The 11,819-nt window shown below is 42.6% G+C and overlaps 1 protein-coding gene across 10 annotated transcripts in view; it reads left to right on the top strand.

The window, feature by feature from the left end:
* The window catches only part of LOC147460875 (uncharacterized), a 121,337-nt gene extending 114,117 nt beyond the window's left edge, over window positions 1–7,220 (top strand). For 9 of the 10 annotated variants that reach the window (XM_086508565.1, XM_086508563.1, XM_086508568.1 and 6 more), the window contains 10 exons: window positions 1,590–1,728; window positions 1,813–2,043; window positions 3,083–3,142; window positions 3,601–3,683; window positions 3,789–4,156; window positions 4,376–4,467; window positions 4,563–5,705; window positions 5,806–6,104; window positions 6,190–6,351; window positions 6,474–7,220. In XM_086508565.1, the coding sequence (XP_086364691.1) occupies window positions 1,590–1,728; window positions 1,813–2,043; window positions 3,083–3,142; window positions 3,601–3,683; window positions 3,789–4,156; window positions 4,376–4,467; window positions 4,563–5,705; window positions 5,806–6,104; window positions 6,190–6,351; window positions 6,474–6,588 (2,692 nt within the window). In that variant the 3' untranslated portion in view covers window positions 6,589–7,220. The remainder of the gene's footprint in view (window positions 1–1,589; window positions 1,729–1,812; window positions 2,044–3,082; window positions 3,143–3,600; window positions 3,684–3,788; window positions 4,157–4,375; window positions 4,468–4,562; window positions 5,706–5,805; window positions 6,105–6,189; window positions 6,352–6,473) is intronic. The other variant, XM_086508564.1, reaches the window with a different exon arrangement.
* Window positions 7,221–11,819: the final 4,599 nt, after the last annotated feature.

Here is an 11,819-nt window from a genome sequence, read left to right on the forward strand (position 1 = left end):
GCGACAGTCACAACTCATGGACTTCTCTTAGAGAGCTGCTCCAATTCCACCCCTTGACACTCAAAGAGCTAGCGCATGCAGAGATTGTTTGAGGCTATAGCGGCCCAGAGCACCAAGATACTAGGCCCAGAGAGTACATCACAAGGTCATACGGGAGATCCGACTACAACATGAGCAGACCAAACAAAGGGAGATAGAGTGGACCTTATCAGACCTTGCTGCCGTTACAGGGACTCTTCACCCCCTACTCACCTATGCATGCCATACTACACCCCGAGTTTAGTTCCGGATGGAGCTAGCCAGCCCTTTGCATATCATGGTTGTATTCCTATAGTTCCACATCCATTAGAGTTAGAGCTCCATCCTCCTCCCTCATATATGTATACACACACCCCCATGTCAGTCTTTTTCTTTTTGTAGTAGGTTTGCACTTTTGTCCGTTTTTCGGATACCCAGAGGACACACATGTGCGCCATTTTGTCTCATATGTCGAAAACTATACAGAGAAGGCAGACTCTCCCAAAATGAAAGACACAAGATAACCAATGGCTACATCAACTAATGTGTACGGTCGGGCACCACGTGCGAACGGAAAAGAACAGAGTGAATAACTTTAAGTACTTCAAATAACAAATGAACTGAGAGAGAGAGTGCATGATACACGAGACGAAGAGCGGCGGAGTTCCACCCCAAGAGAGCATTGACCCCAAACCCTAGCGCCCCTTTCGGTATTTCTTCGTATTGCTTCAACTCAGTGCAAGTCGGTACTCCCTTTCTCTGCACTTCCACGCGAGGAATTGTGCCAGAGAATGAGCCCATGGCACATATTTAAAGGCTCTAGGCCCAAAAGTAGTTTACATGAAAAGCTACAAGCCTAAAAGCATCAAGTTCCAAAAGCATCTGACCCAAAAGCTGGCAACGTAATTTCAGTAAATTCATACAGTATGCCACGTCAGCAGCCTTTGGTGTGAAACGCGGAATTCTGTACACCTGCCAGCAGCTTGCAGCGCAATTCACAGGTGTCCGTACAGCCTGCCAGCATAAAGCGCGGTGTTGTCCGTACAGCCAGCTGCATCATCAGTTTGTGTGTGTGTGCGGTGGTCTTGCTTTAGTTTATAATGTCTAATGTCTCTAAGGGCCCCATTGGATGGGGTCCCATAAGTTGGTGGGAACTTCTTTTTAAAGACTGGGCCACTCGGCAAGACTCTGTAAGTTGGTAAGACTTCTTCTTCTTCTGCTTCTCTTAGGTTTTAGGCCCCTCGGCCGAGATCTGCAAGTTGGCTAGGGCTGGGCCTGGGAACCCCAACCCACCGAATCTTAAATGGCTTGACATGTCAGCAGTTTGTGGCATAATGGGAGGGGGAAAAAGTCTAAGAGGGGGCCTGTGGTGCCATTGGAGACCATTCCCCACTGCAAAGTAAGGTCTGTCATTCTGGTCTCTGATGTTTTAACTAATTATGGCATGCCCAAGATTTTAAAAGATCTCCCATGGGATTTTAAAATTTCTGATGATTTGTTAAAAGTGCATATTTCTTTTGGGCTTGAACACAGGGGGGCAAATGTGTAACCTGGGCCTTTGCATTTAGCAGGTTGAAGCTGCGTGTTTCTGACCTTGCTAAAAGATGCTCTGAGGTTACCTCAGACATGAAATCTATATGCACAGACGAAGGAAGAGCCCAGAAAAATCTTCTTTGGACTGATGTCTACCAGCCTCAATCACCGGAAGAGGTACATTATGAAGACCTGCTGTTCAAAGAAAAGATCCAACTTCTCTTTGCGTTATTAACTCCTATCTTGTATGGTTGGTTGCAGGTTTGTGGCAATAGAGATGCAGTCAATTATTTACATGCATGGCTTGAGAAGTGGCATCCAGGCAGTTCATGTGTGATGGGCCCACCAGAAAAAGGCTCAACACGTAAAAAGATGTCCAGTGCTGAAGACAGTGATGAGGACCATGGTTGCTTTCAGGAGGATTATGATTCTGAGGGCAATACTAAAGCTGCTTCGTCACAAAATGTTCTGTTCTTGACTGGTCCTGTTGGGGTGTGGCTCTCATCTGGTTCTCCCTCTGCTTTCTGATTGTGTGAAAATGGTCAGTTTTAGTCCTTTTCTAGCGAATGATATATGTCATGCATGGATTTGAAAGTGGAATGGGCCCTACACTCATTGAATCATTCAACACCTGATTAGTGAAGGGATTCTTCTCTAATCTTATCTTCGCTGAAAAGGTCTGTATTTCTGCTAGAAGACACTTTCCTTGAAGTAATGGCTCGCTTGCTTGTTTCTCTAAACTTTTAGCTGTCTTACTGTGCTCGACTCATCCTGTGATTTACAATACATGCCTTCCACATGTGGCTCCATCTTGTATAGGACTTTAAACCCTCCTATTCAAGCAGTTTAAGGAAGGTGCATTGAATGCTACGTTTTTAGTGAACTGACTTGTTGGATTCAAGTGTCTTACAAATAGGAGCAAACTGAATTTTTACAGCCGAAGTATTGAGACTCAGAAATCACAACTCCTGAAAAAACCCTGTGACAATGGGGTTGGGGTTGGGGTGTTCAGAGCAAGCGCAGTTAGAAGCCCAAGGGGGTCATGGCAGCTGGCAGTCATTCTATCATCACCCCAATGTACATTGGTTTGGTCTTGAAAAAATTCATACAGCTTCTTAAAACGCTCACATTTAGCAAACCCCATGCCTCGGTATGCTAGGGGAAGCTGGAGACTATGCTTTAGCGATTTCTTCATGGGTTCAAAATATCTTCGAAATAACAAGTTGCCTTGCTCATGAAGGTTTTCATTGTTTAGGGCTTTTTGGTGCCAAAAAGATTGGTGGCTGAAGAGATTTCAATTAGTTGAGGAGGTGCCTGGTGTAGATATTTTGAAATAACAAGTTGCCTTGCTCATGAAGGTTTTCATTGTTTAGGGCTTTTTGGTGCCAAAAAGATTGGTGGCTGAAGAGATTTCAATTAGTTGAGGAGGTGCCTGGTGTAGAACTGCAGCTTGAAACACTGAAATAAGAACTATGTTTATGCTCCTCCTGCTGCCAATATATTACATTACTAACTTTTTCAAATCTTGCAGTGCGGGAAAACTGCAGCCATTTATGCATGTGCAAGGGCTCATGGCTTTACAGTTATAGAGGTTAGCTCCTTGATGCTGCTATCTACATTCTGAACAAAACATACATCTTTACCTGTTGCGATATTTCACGAAGACAGGGTGCAGTTGAAATTGGACATAGCAAAATAATGTAACCCATTATGCTTCAAAAGAGCCTTTTATTTGTTAATACAAAATTGTAACGATGAATATATGAAAGGTGCCAAACACAAACCTAAGACGTGGTGTTTATTGAAGACTCTCTCGTATATGGATCTTGTCTCTATACTTGCAGTAGGTGCTGTGTCCCCAGATTTTGTATTCTTGGTTTTTGCTTTCTAATATAATCGCTCGCCCACTACTATTGTTTAAAAAAAATTGTAACGATGAATATGACTGTCCTTGCATAGTGATCACAGCTTCAGAAAGTCAAGTAGGCTGTGAATTGTGTCTCATCATGGCCAATTGACAGAACTCATGCATTATTTCCTCAAATACAGGTCAACAGTTCTGATAATCGAAATGGACTGCTAATAAAGCAGAAGTTTAGCGAGTCAATGGAGTCTCACTGTGTTGGCAAATGGTAAGCAGAGTTATTTTCTCTGGGCACTCCCTTTTAGGAACCAAAACGTCACACAAGTAATCCATTAAAAGTCTTTTATAATGAGACTTATAGTGTTAATGGCAGGTCTGCAGATATCACAGGGCTCTCCTCTTGCACGCTGAGAGATACCTTGGCTGCTGCCAATACAAGTATAGAAGAAAATATACAGGATGCAAGCAATCATAAAAGACAGAACGGAAAGCCAAAGCAAAAGCCTATGGATGGTCTTACAAGCAAATCAAAACTTTTGAATAAGAGAGCAATGCTTCATACAGAAGAAGTGCCAGTTTTACAAGCTGAGCAACATGATGTCTCTAAAGAATGTGACAAGTCCTTGACTGTCTTGCTGTTTGAAGATGTTGATATGGTGTTTGAAGATGACCGTGGGTTCATTGCCGCTGTTGCTCAACTTGCTGCAACTGCAAAAAGACCCATTATCTTGACTAGCAATGGTGGGCTGGGGATGCTTTTCATGTGTTTATCTCCTTATAAATGAAAGTTGAGCTAATTGGTAAATGTGAGCTAGGGAACATTATCAAGGTCTCAAGTTGACCTTTGTATGAAAGCTTTTAACATCATTAGTGCTAAGAGGAGCTGCATGCAGCATAAAAGCTTGTTTCTTTTTCACATGTAGCTCTTGATAAAGTGCGTAACACGTTTTTTTCCTACAGACAAGCAGCTGTGCCTCCCTCACAGGCTTGGAGCAGATTTGGTAGAGTTTAAAAAACCCTCTACTAGGGAGCTTTTAGTGCTGACATACTCGGTAGTCCTGATTTTGGCCAAATTTACTGTTTGAAAGACTCTGTACGCTTCTGTCATCTCTGCTTAGTCTTGTTCTTCTCTGTCTATTTCTATCAGATATGCATTGCAGAAGGCATCCCATGCAGGCCAGAAGTTTTACTGCAGATGGTCAAACTATGCCGTCATGACTTGAGGCTATTGCTGAATTATCTCCAGTTCTGGTCGCAAGGTCATATTAGTGAGTGTTCATCTGAGGTGGAAGGTATCCAACCTTCCACACAGTTAGACAAAGAAGTTGAACTACAGTCTGCGTTAGAGTCTCAAGAGGTAGACTTTGCAGCAACCTTAAAACTCTTTGAAAGAGAGGCGCAGCACAGATTATGGCCTTTATTTGTATCTATGGAGTTCCCTTGCCCTCTCACACAATCAGTTGCTTATGAGTTGAACAACAAGGTTTCCCAGGTAGAAAGTGAATGCAACCTTGACGAAGAGAAGAAAGTACAGCATTCTATACTGGAGAAACTTGCCTTGATCAAGAAGTTGAAGAAGCAGAAGATTGACTCTCCCTCCAGAACTGAGAGAGTAAGCAATGATGGAAATGTATTAACAGCTGAGGAATTTGATAATTTGGGAACTCCGGTTAACAATCTAAAAGATGCTAAAGCTGTGGCTCGATCACCAATTTTGCGAGAGAAACTAAAGAAGGATCTTGCGTCTACCATGTTTGGTGCAGCTGCTAGTAAGGAGCATTTAGATGAGAATCATGCACCTGTATTAGAGACACCTAGACAGGAATTTGGAGAAGATGACCCTTCAAATACTCATAGAGGGACAAATGTTTTGAATGGTGCAGGTTCTGTCAACTTACCATCCTTAGTAGGGGCTGTCCAAACAGCAACACTCGGATGCTTGCAACCAAGTGAACATGAGGTAGACACAGGACATAACACAAACGACGCCAATGTTGAAGCTGAGTCGATGAGACACAATGTGTCAATGAAAGTATCGAGCCAAACACACTCTCCAAATATTCAGTCATTTGAAAACATCCGGTGCAATCCTGATGTGTCAAAACTGCAAAGAGTCTCTGAGTCGATTAACACTCTGTGGTCTGAATTTCGACATACAAAAGAGAGGCAGAGTCTGCTATTGAGCTCAACGTGTAAAGAGTCCTTGGCAACGGTTTCTGTTTTATCCAAATTATCAGATAACCTCTCAGTTTGCGACGTAATGTCTCGCTTGGTGGGCGCTGAAGAGATGGTGAGCAACATCTTGATTGTTAATGACAATTATGTTGTTTTTGTTGCGGGATTCGATTTTTAGTACAATTATGTTTGCAATGCTCGATTGCTCTGTGTAGGCTCTTGGGAACAGTTCCTGCCTTTCTTCATGCTATGAGAGTCTTGAAAATAGCAACATGCTGCAGGCTTGCTCCATTGTTGCACACAAATCTCTCCTTTTATTCATTGAGCAGTGTTGCCCCTCACCAAGGATTCAAGAGACAGCAAAAACCAAGTATTCATTCGAAGATATGATGCTAGCTGCTAATGAGCCATGTGCACTGGGTAAGTTGGTTACCAACGGTAATTTGCTACCTAGTTCAACAGGGCTCAAGCTCCAAAGTATTGCCTCTCTTTCTCAAGAGCAAGAGTTTAAAAGGTATTTGCACTACTTTCTAAATATGTTCCTTGTTTTCTGTGATCAGCATAGTGCCATTAATTAATCTTCTTGGTAATGATCTTAGGTGTGAAAAAAAGTCTTCCCTACATCGTGCCTTATGTGAAGAACTTCCTTCTAAGGCACATCCATCTTTGCAAAGAGCTTCCTTTTTTGAAGATGTTAGCTTTTTGGCAAAAATCGGGCTTCTAGAACAGGAGCGCCTCATCTCTGGTGGCGCACGGAGAAGGTAATTGTGGATGCCTTAGTAAAACCGTCCTTTGGCCTGATACATGGATTTCAGTTTTTGTGTCTTTCCCAATGTAGTGTTTCACTACTATGTGTGTGTGTGTGTGTTAATTGTGCTTTCAGGGGCCGGGGTTTCCAAAATTATTTTTGTACCCATCCTTGGAACCTGTCCAAAGAAAGTATCAACATTATTGAGCAGTTTGGAAGGTTTGGTAGATCTTCTTCCATTAACCTTTAAATGTATCAGGACATGTTGCAACCTGCACAAAAAGAGGGATCATCTCGGGGATGGCTTGCAAACAACCACTCTGCAGAATAAATGGGCAGCAATAACAATGGCTTGATGAGAAGAGCTGATGTTAGAAAAGGCAGTTGTATAGGTGAAAGCCTGGTCAAGCAAAGGAGCAAGTCTTTGCCTAGCAAGCTGGGAGTTTGTGAGAACAGATCTGCCTAGCAGGCCTTCATAATTGGTATGGTCTTCCTATAGCCAGAGTGGACTCGAAAGTGTAGCAGAGTTGGAACCATTTATCATTCTTTTAATTGATCGTGCGGCGTGGATAAAGCTTTGCTCAGCAGCAAGGACTTCAAAAGCCAGCATAAAAGAGTTTGTGAAGGTGCAACCCTTAAAACAAAGCAAGGGGTTGTTACACCATAATGCTACATTTTGCTTGTTTGGGCTACTATGAAAAAGTCAAGCCCACTGCTCAAAACTTTATGCTTCCTGATGACCTATGAGGCGTCTCTTCTTGGAGGATGCATCAACAGGGAGACCAATTTTTCTGTATTTATTTGCAAGGTTATGATTTTGTATGGATTGACAGGTAATCTGGAAAATATTGTTACCTTCTTAGATGGAGGAATATTCTTCTTTATTGGGTTTTTATGTGCCTCATCATTCCATTCCTGTCATGCACACAATCTTGCGAACCTGAGACACCTTGTACTCCTGTGATGAGCATGAAATTTGCCAGCTCTAGCCAAAAGCAAAGACCATTAAATCCTATCACTTTTGTCTGAGACAAATACAAAAAATCTTGTCTTTTCTATTTAAAAGAGAATGCTATCAATTTTGTAATGAGAAGCCCATCAACTCTTTACGTGGATGGTGAGGTCAACTTGTGTGCCAAAGGAAAGAGGTGATCCTATAAATTGCTTGATCAATTGGCAATGCTTCACCTCTTCTGAACCAACTTCCTTATTGATTATCTAGAGCTAGCCTTTGCTTGGAGGAGTCATCCCAAGGCTTGTGCTCAAGGATAGGGATAATCCGAAAGCAAGCTCAAAATTTAACCCAAGCAACTGTTTCAAAGGCATTGAAAGTAAAGTTTGTGTAAGCTTGTCATATTGACACTTGTCATGCCTTAAAATATTCAAGGATACTCTAATTGAGAAGTGCTTTCCATTGCTTCTTGTCAATCATATTGTCCAGCTCATATTTGCCCCTGTATTGTTAAGGTTGTCAAGATAGGTGGGGGCCCTCTGGTTCCAATCCTTGAATGCCTTCACCCGTTGAGGAGTTCTCCTCGAGTAGGCCGTGCATAGATAGGGTTAGGTTTCACAATTTCTCAAATCACGAGCAGCCTTATATGGTGCTGACATATGTACCATTCCATATGGACATAAAAGCATGCTTTGAAGAATATAATGGTTTATACAAGCATACACACTTGTGCGTAAGCCTAAACGCAAACTATGACAGATGTAGGCATGCATATGCCTAGCTATGTATCAGTAGGTGTATTGTGTATAGGCATATACACAAAGCATGGCATACTCAAAACAATCCACAATTATAAGTATAATTATAGGTACACTTCTTCCTTGATGGAATTTCATGCTGCAAATTCAAAGATAAATGACTTCTGGCAGTTAAGGGAGAGAGAAAAGCGAGAAAAAGAAAACATTCTCCTAGAGGAAATTGTTCTATGAATCAAAATGGTGTACATGTTGTGTCCTTTGGGTATCTAGGTAAACATGCTACAAAATAAAAGAGAGTAAAGTGGGGGTATGTATCATGTGTAGTATGAGGGAAGCTCAAACTGTAATGGATGTGAAAATAAATGTGTAAGAGAGTACAATCATGACCCTTTGATAGATAGCCAATAAAGCACTCTGAGGTGCTTTTCCACTTCCAAAAATATTGCATGGCTTGACAGATCAACAGTTTAATTGTAGATATTGCTTGCCTCTCTAATATTGTGTTCACCACAATGCAACCAATTTCTCTCTGGTAGGGCGTGGCATCAATTTCATATTCCTCATGGGTATCAAGAATTTGGGTGCAACTTCGTGGTTGCCTTTCTTCTTTTCACATGGCCCTGCCTTGATCATTGATCACCCCTTGGCAAGATTGAAAGAAAGGCAAAAAGCCCATTATCAATGGATTTGCAAATAATGGCTACCACTCTCTTATTGGACAAAAGACAAGGCCAACAAGGCTTTTGGTGGGTCAAAAAATTATTGCTTCAAGGTGGAGATGTATTGTTTTAAGGCTGGCTTACATAACTCTCTTATAAGGCAAAGGTGGTACCTTGGTGTGCTATGATGAGAGGGCTTCCATCGGCGGCATGCCAAGAAGATTTGGGCCTTTGTGTCCTCCATCTAGTTTCATGCTAAGAGGTGAATCTTTTTTCCCCGACGAGTTCTCGGGCAAGTCATCCTAGCATTTCCAATTGCTTTTGGATATGCTATGTTATTAGGTTTCTTGCATAATTGAACCACAAAGAATGCCTTCACTTTTGATGGTAGAAGTGTGGGTTTAGAGGCATTTTGCTTTGGAATGTGTCTTCGCTGAGGTTATATATGTGGCAAGTGCATGAGTTTGGAAGGATGCCACACGAGTTTAAAAGAAAGGCATTTTGGCCTTGACATTCATTGCTTGATTCTCTAGCATGACTTTTTTGATTATGGGATTTTGAATGCCCAATATCGATCTTCTAGTCTTTGTGCATAGGGTAAATCCCCCTCCATCAAGGTCTTGGGTCGGGGGGCAGCACTTGTGAGCCCTGCATCTGCTGTCCTTTCTGGTCCGGAATTTTCACTGCAGCCGTCAGATGCACACCACGTCAGCATCCAGAATACGCAGCCTGAGGCTCCAATCGCTTGCTGGCATGTCAGCGGTGAGAATGGGCTCAGGTGCTGACACCTCAACACTCATAATCCAAACCCTCAAACTCAGGTATTGCTGACTGGTCAGCGCATGTAAAGCAGGCCTACTGTCGGATGTTGTTGTTGTCAGAGCTCCACTGTCGGCCCCCCTCCCCCAAGACCATTGACAGCCGGGAATGGTCGCCTACTGACCATTCCCGTAATCAGGGCTCCCGGCCTCCGCCGGTCGCCCATGATTAACGGGAATGGTCAGTAGGCGACCATTCCCTACACCGTCAAGGTCTTGGGTCGGGGGGCAGCACTTGTGAGCCCTGCATCTGCTGTCCTTTCTGGTCCGGAATTTTCACTGCAGCCGTCAGATGCACACCACGTCAGCATCCAGAATACGCGGCCTGAGGCTCCAATCGCTTGCTGGCATGTTAGCGGTGAGAATGGGCTCAGGTGCGGACACCTCGGCACTCATAATCCAAACCCTCAAACTCAGGTATTGCTGACTGGTCAGCGCATGTAAAGCAGGCCTACTGTCGGATGTTGTTGCTGTCAGAGCTCCACTGTCGGCCCCCCTCCCCCAAGACCATTGACGGCCGGGAATGGTCGCCTACTGACCATTCCTGTAATCAGGGCTCCCGGCCTCCGCCGGTCGCCCATGATTAACGGGAATGGTCAGTAGGAACGGGAATGGTCAGTAGGCGACCATTCCCTACACCTTAAGGACATCGAAATACTACCAAGGCGCATTTGAGGCACAGTGCATCAGTTTCAAACTTGTCTACATAAATCGAAGCTTGCCCAATATCGATCTTCTGGTCTTTGTGCACAGGGTAAATCCCCCTCCTTAAGGACATCAAAATTCTACCAAGGCGCATTTGAAGCACAGTGCATCAGTTTCAAACTTGTCGGCACAAATTGAAGCTTGCATCAAGAGCTTTCACCCAAGCTTAGCGTTGATGTTTTTGGCAAAATGTACAAAAACACAACGTGCATTTTAAATTTGAAATGTAAAATTTTCCTTCCTATAAGCAAGACATACTCGATGTGTTTTAAAAGGACGTCATGTGAGGTTTGAACAACCGTGGTAATCCAACATGAATGCTAGCATTTCTTTCATTGTGTACTTCAATAGGCCTCGGCAGTACTTAACGTTTGTCTTTATTTAGGGTCCCATCCTTTTATTGGAGGTTTCACCCTAGTGTTTGATTGGTTCTTTCACTATGTAAACTTCTTTATGGTAATTGATATGATTACACCACAAAACAATAAGAAAGAAAGAAAGAAAAGACTTAATTAACATCTTCGTGAGGCTGAATTTGACCTTGAGACAAATTCGTTGAGATTGCAAGGGAAGCCAATGGCTTCACGTATAGGCATGGCTATGGGAGAGAGAGCACAGACGGGAGACGAGAGAGAAGATCGGGCAACAATGGAGCAGAAAGAAAGAAAGATTGCATTGAACTTATCGGACTATTAAATAGCCTTCACAATATGCGCAAGTGTCCCCCCAAGTTGGGGTGACCCCAACAAGATCAATGGTTGTGTCCTCCGTTGTCCCAAAAAAAAAAAGGAAAATGGATAAGATAAATGAGGACTCAAGCAACATCTAGCTAACAAGGTCGTCTACAATAGATGAGGCCACTGCCTCTGGCTTAAAAATGAAATTTTTTGTTAGAAATATTACTAAACTATATGTGCGAGAAATCATATAAATATTATTTATGTTTGGTGGTCGACGGTAACAAATAATAGAAGTTGTGGATTGGAAAAACAGTAAACTTTGACGAATGAAGGTAACTGGATTAGAGAATATTGGTAGTTGTGTATTCTAAGTAAGAATAGATAATGATTCTTATGCTTTTATCCCAAAAAACAAGTAGTAATGAACTAAGGTGGTTAGGTGAGAAGAGCATATCCATAGATCCAGAACCTCATGCTTCCATAAACTTCTACCAAAGGTTGCTTCTAGAACCTTGATATGTTCATGTGCATCACTAATGATTTGGTGTGTAGTGTGTTGTGTACTAAACTTCTATTGAAGGTTGTTTCTAGAACCTCGATATGTCCATATGCATCATTGATATAGCATGTTGTTTACTTTTAAGAATCGGGAAACATCATGGGTTTGTGACTTAATGGGTCGATTTCAATTTTCAAGTTCCCGTATACTATAGGAGGGATCCAATCTTCATGTTTATGGCTTTGGGATTTCATCCACTATGCATCAATTTGGCCTCAATTTAGTGGGTCAATTTCAATTTTCAAGGTCACATATATTGTAGGAGGGATCCGGCCTTCATGTTTATGGCTTTGGGCTATCCATTATGCATCCGTTTTGTCTCCATTCCGAGGGGTACAATCTTTCCTACG

The sequence above is a fragment of the Adiantum capillus-veneris genome, chromosome 3, assembly GCF_014529385.1.
Source record: "Adiantum capillus-veneris isolate H3 chromosome 3, ASM1452938v2, whole genome shotgun sequence".
Lineage (NCBI taxonomy): Eukaryota > Viridiplantae > Streptophyta > Polypodiopsida > Polypodiales > Pteridaceae > Adiantum > Adiantum capillus-veneris.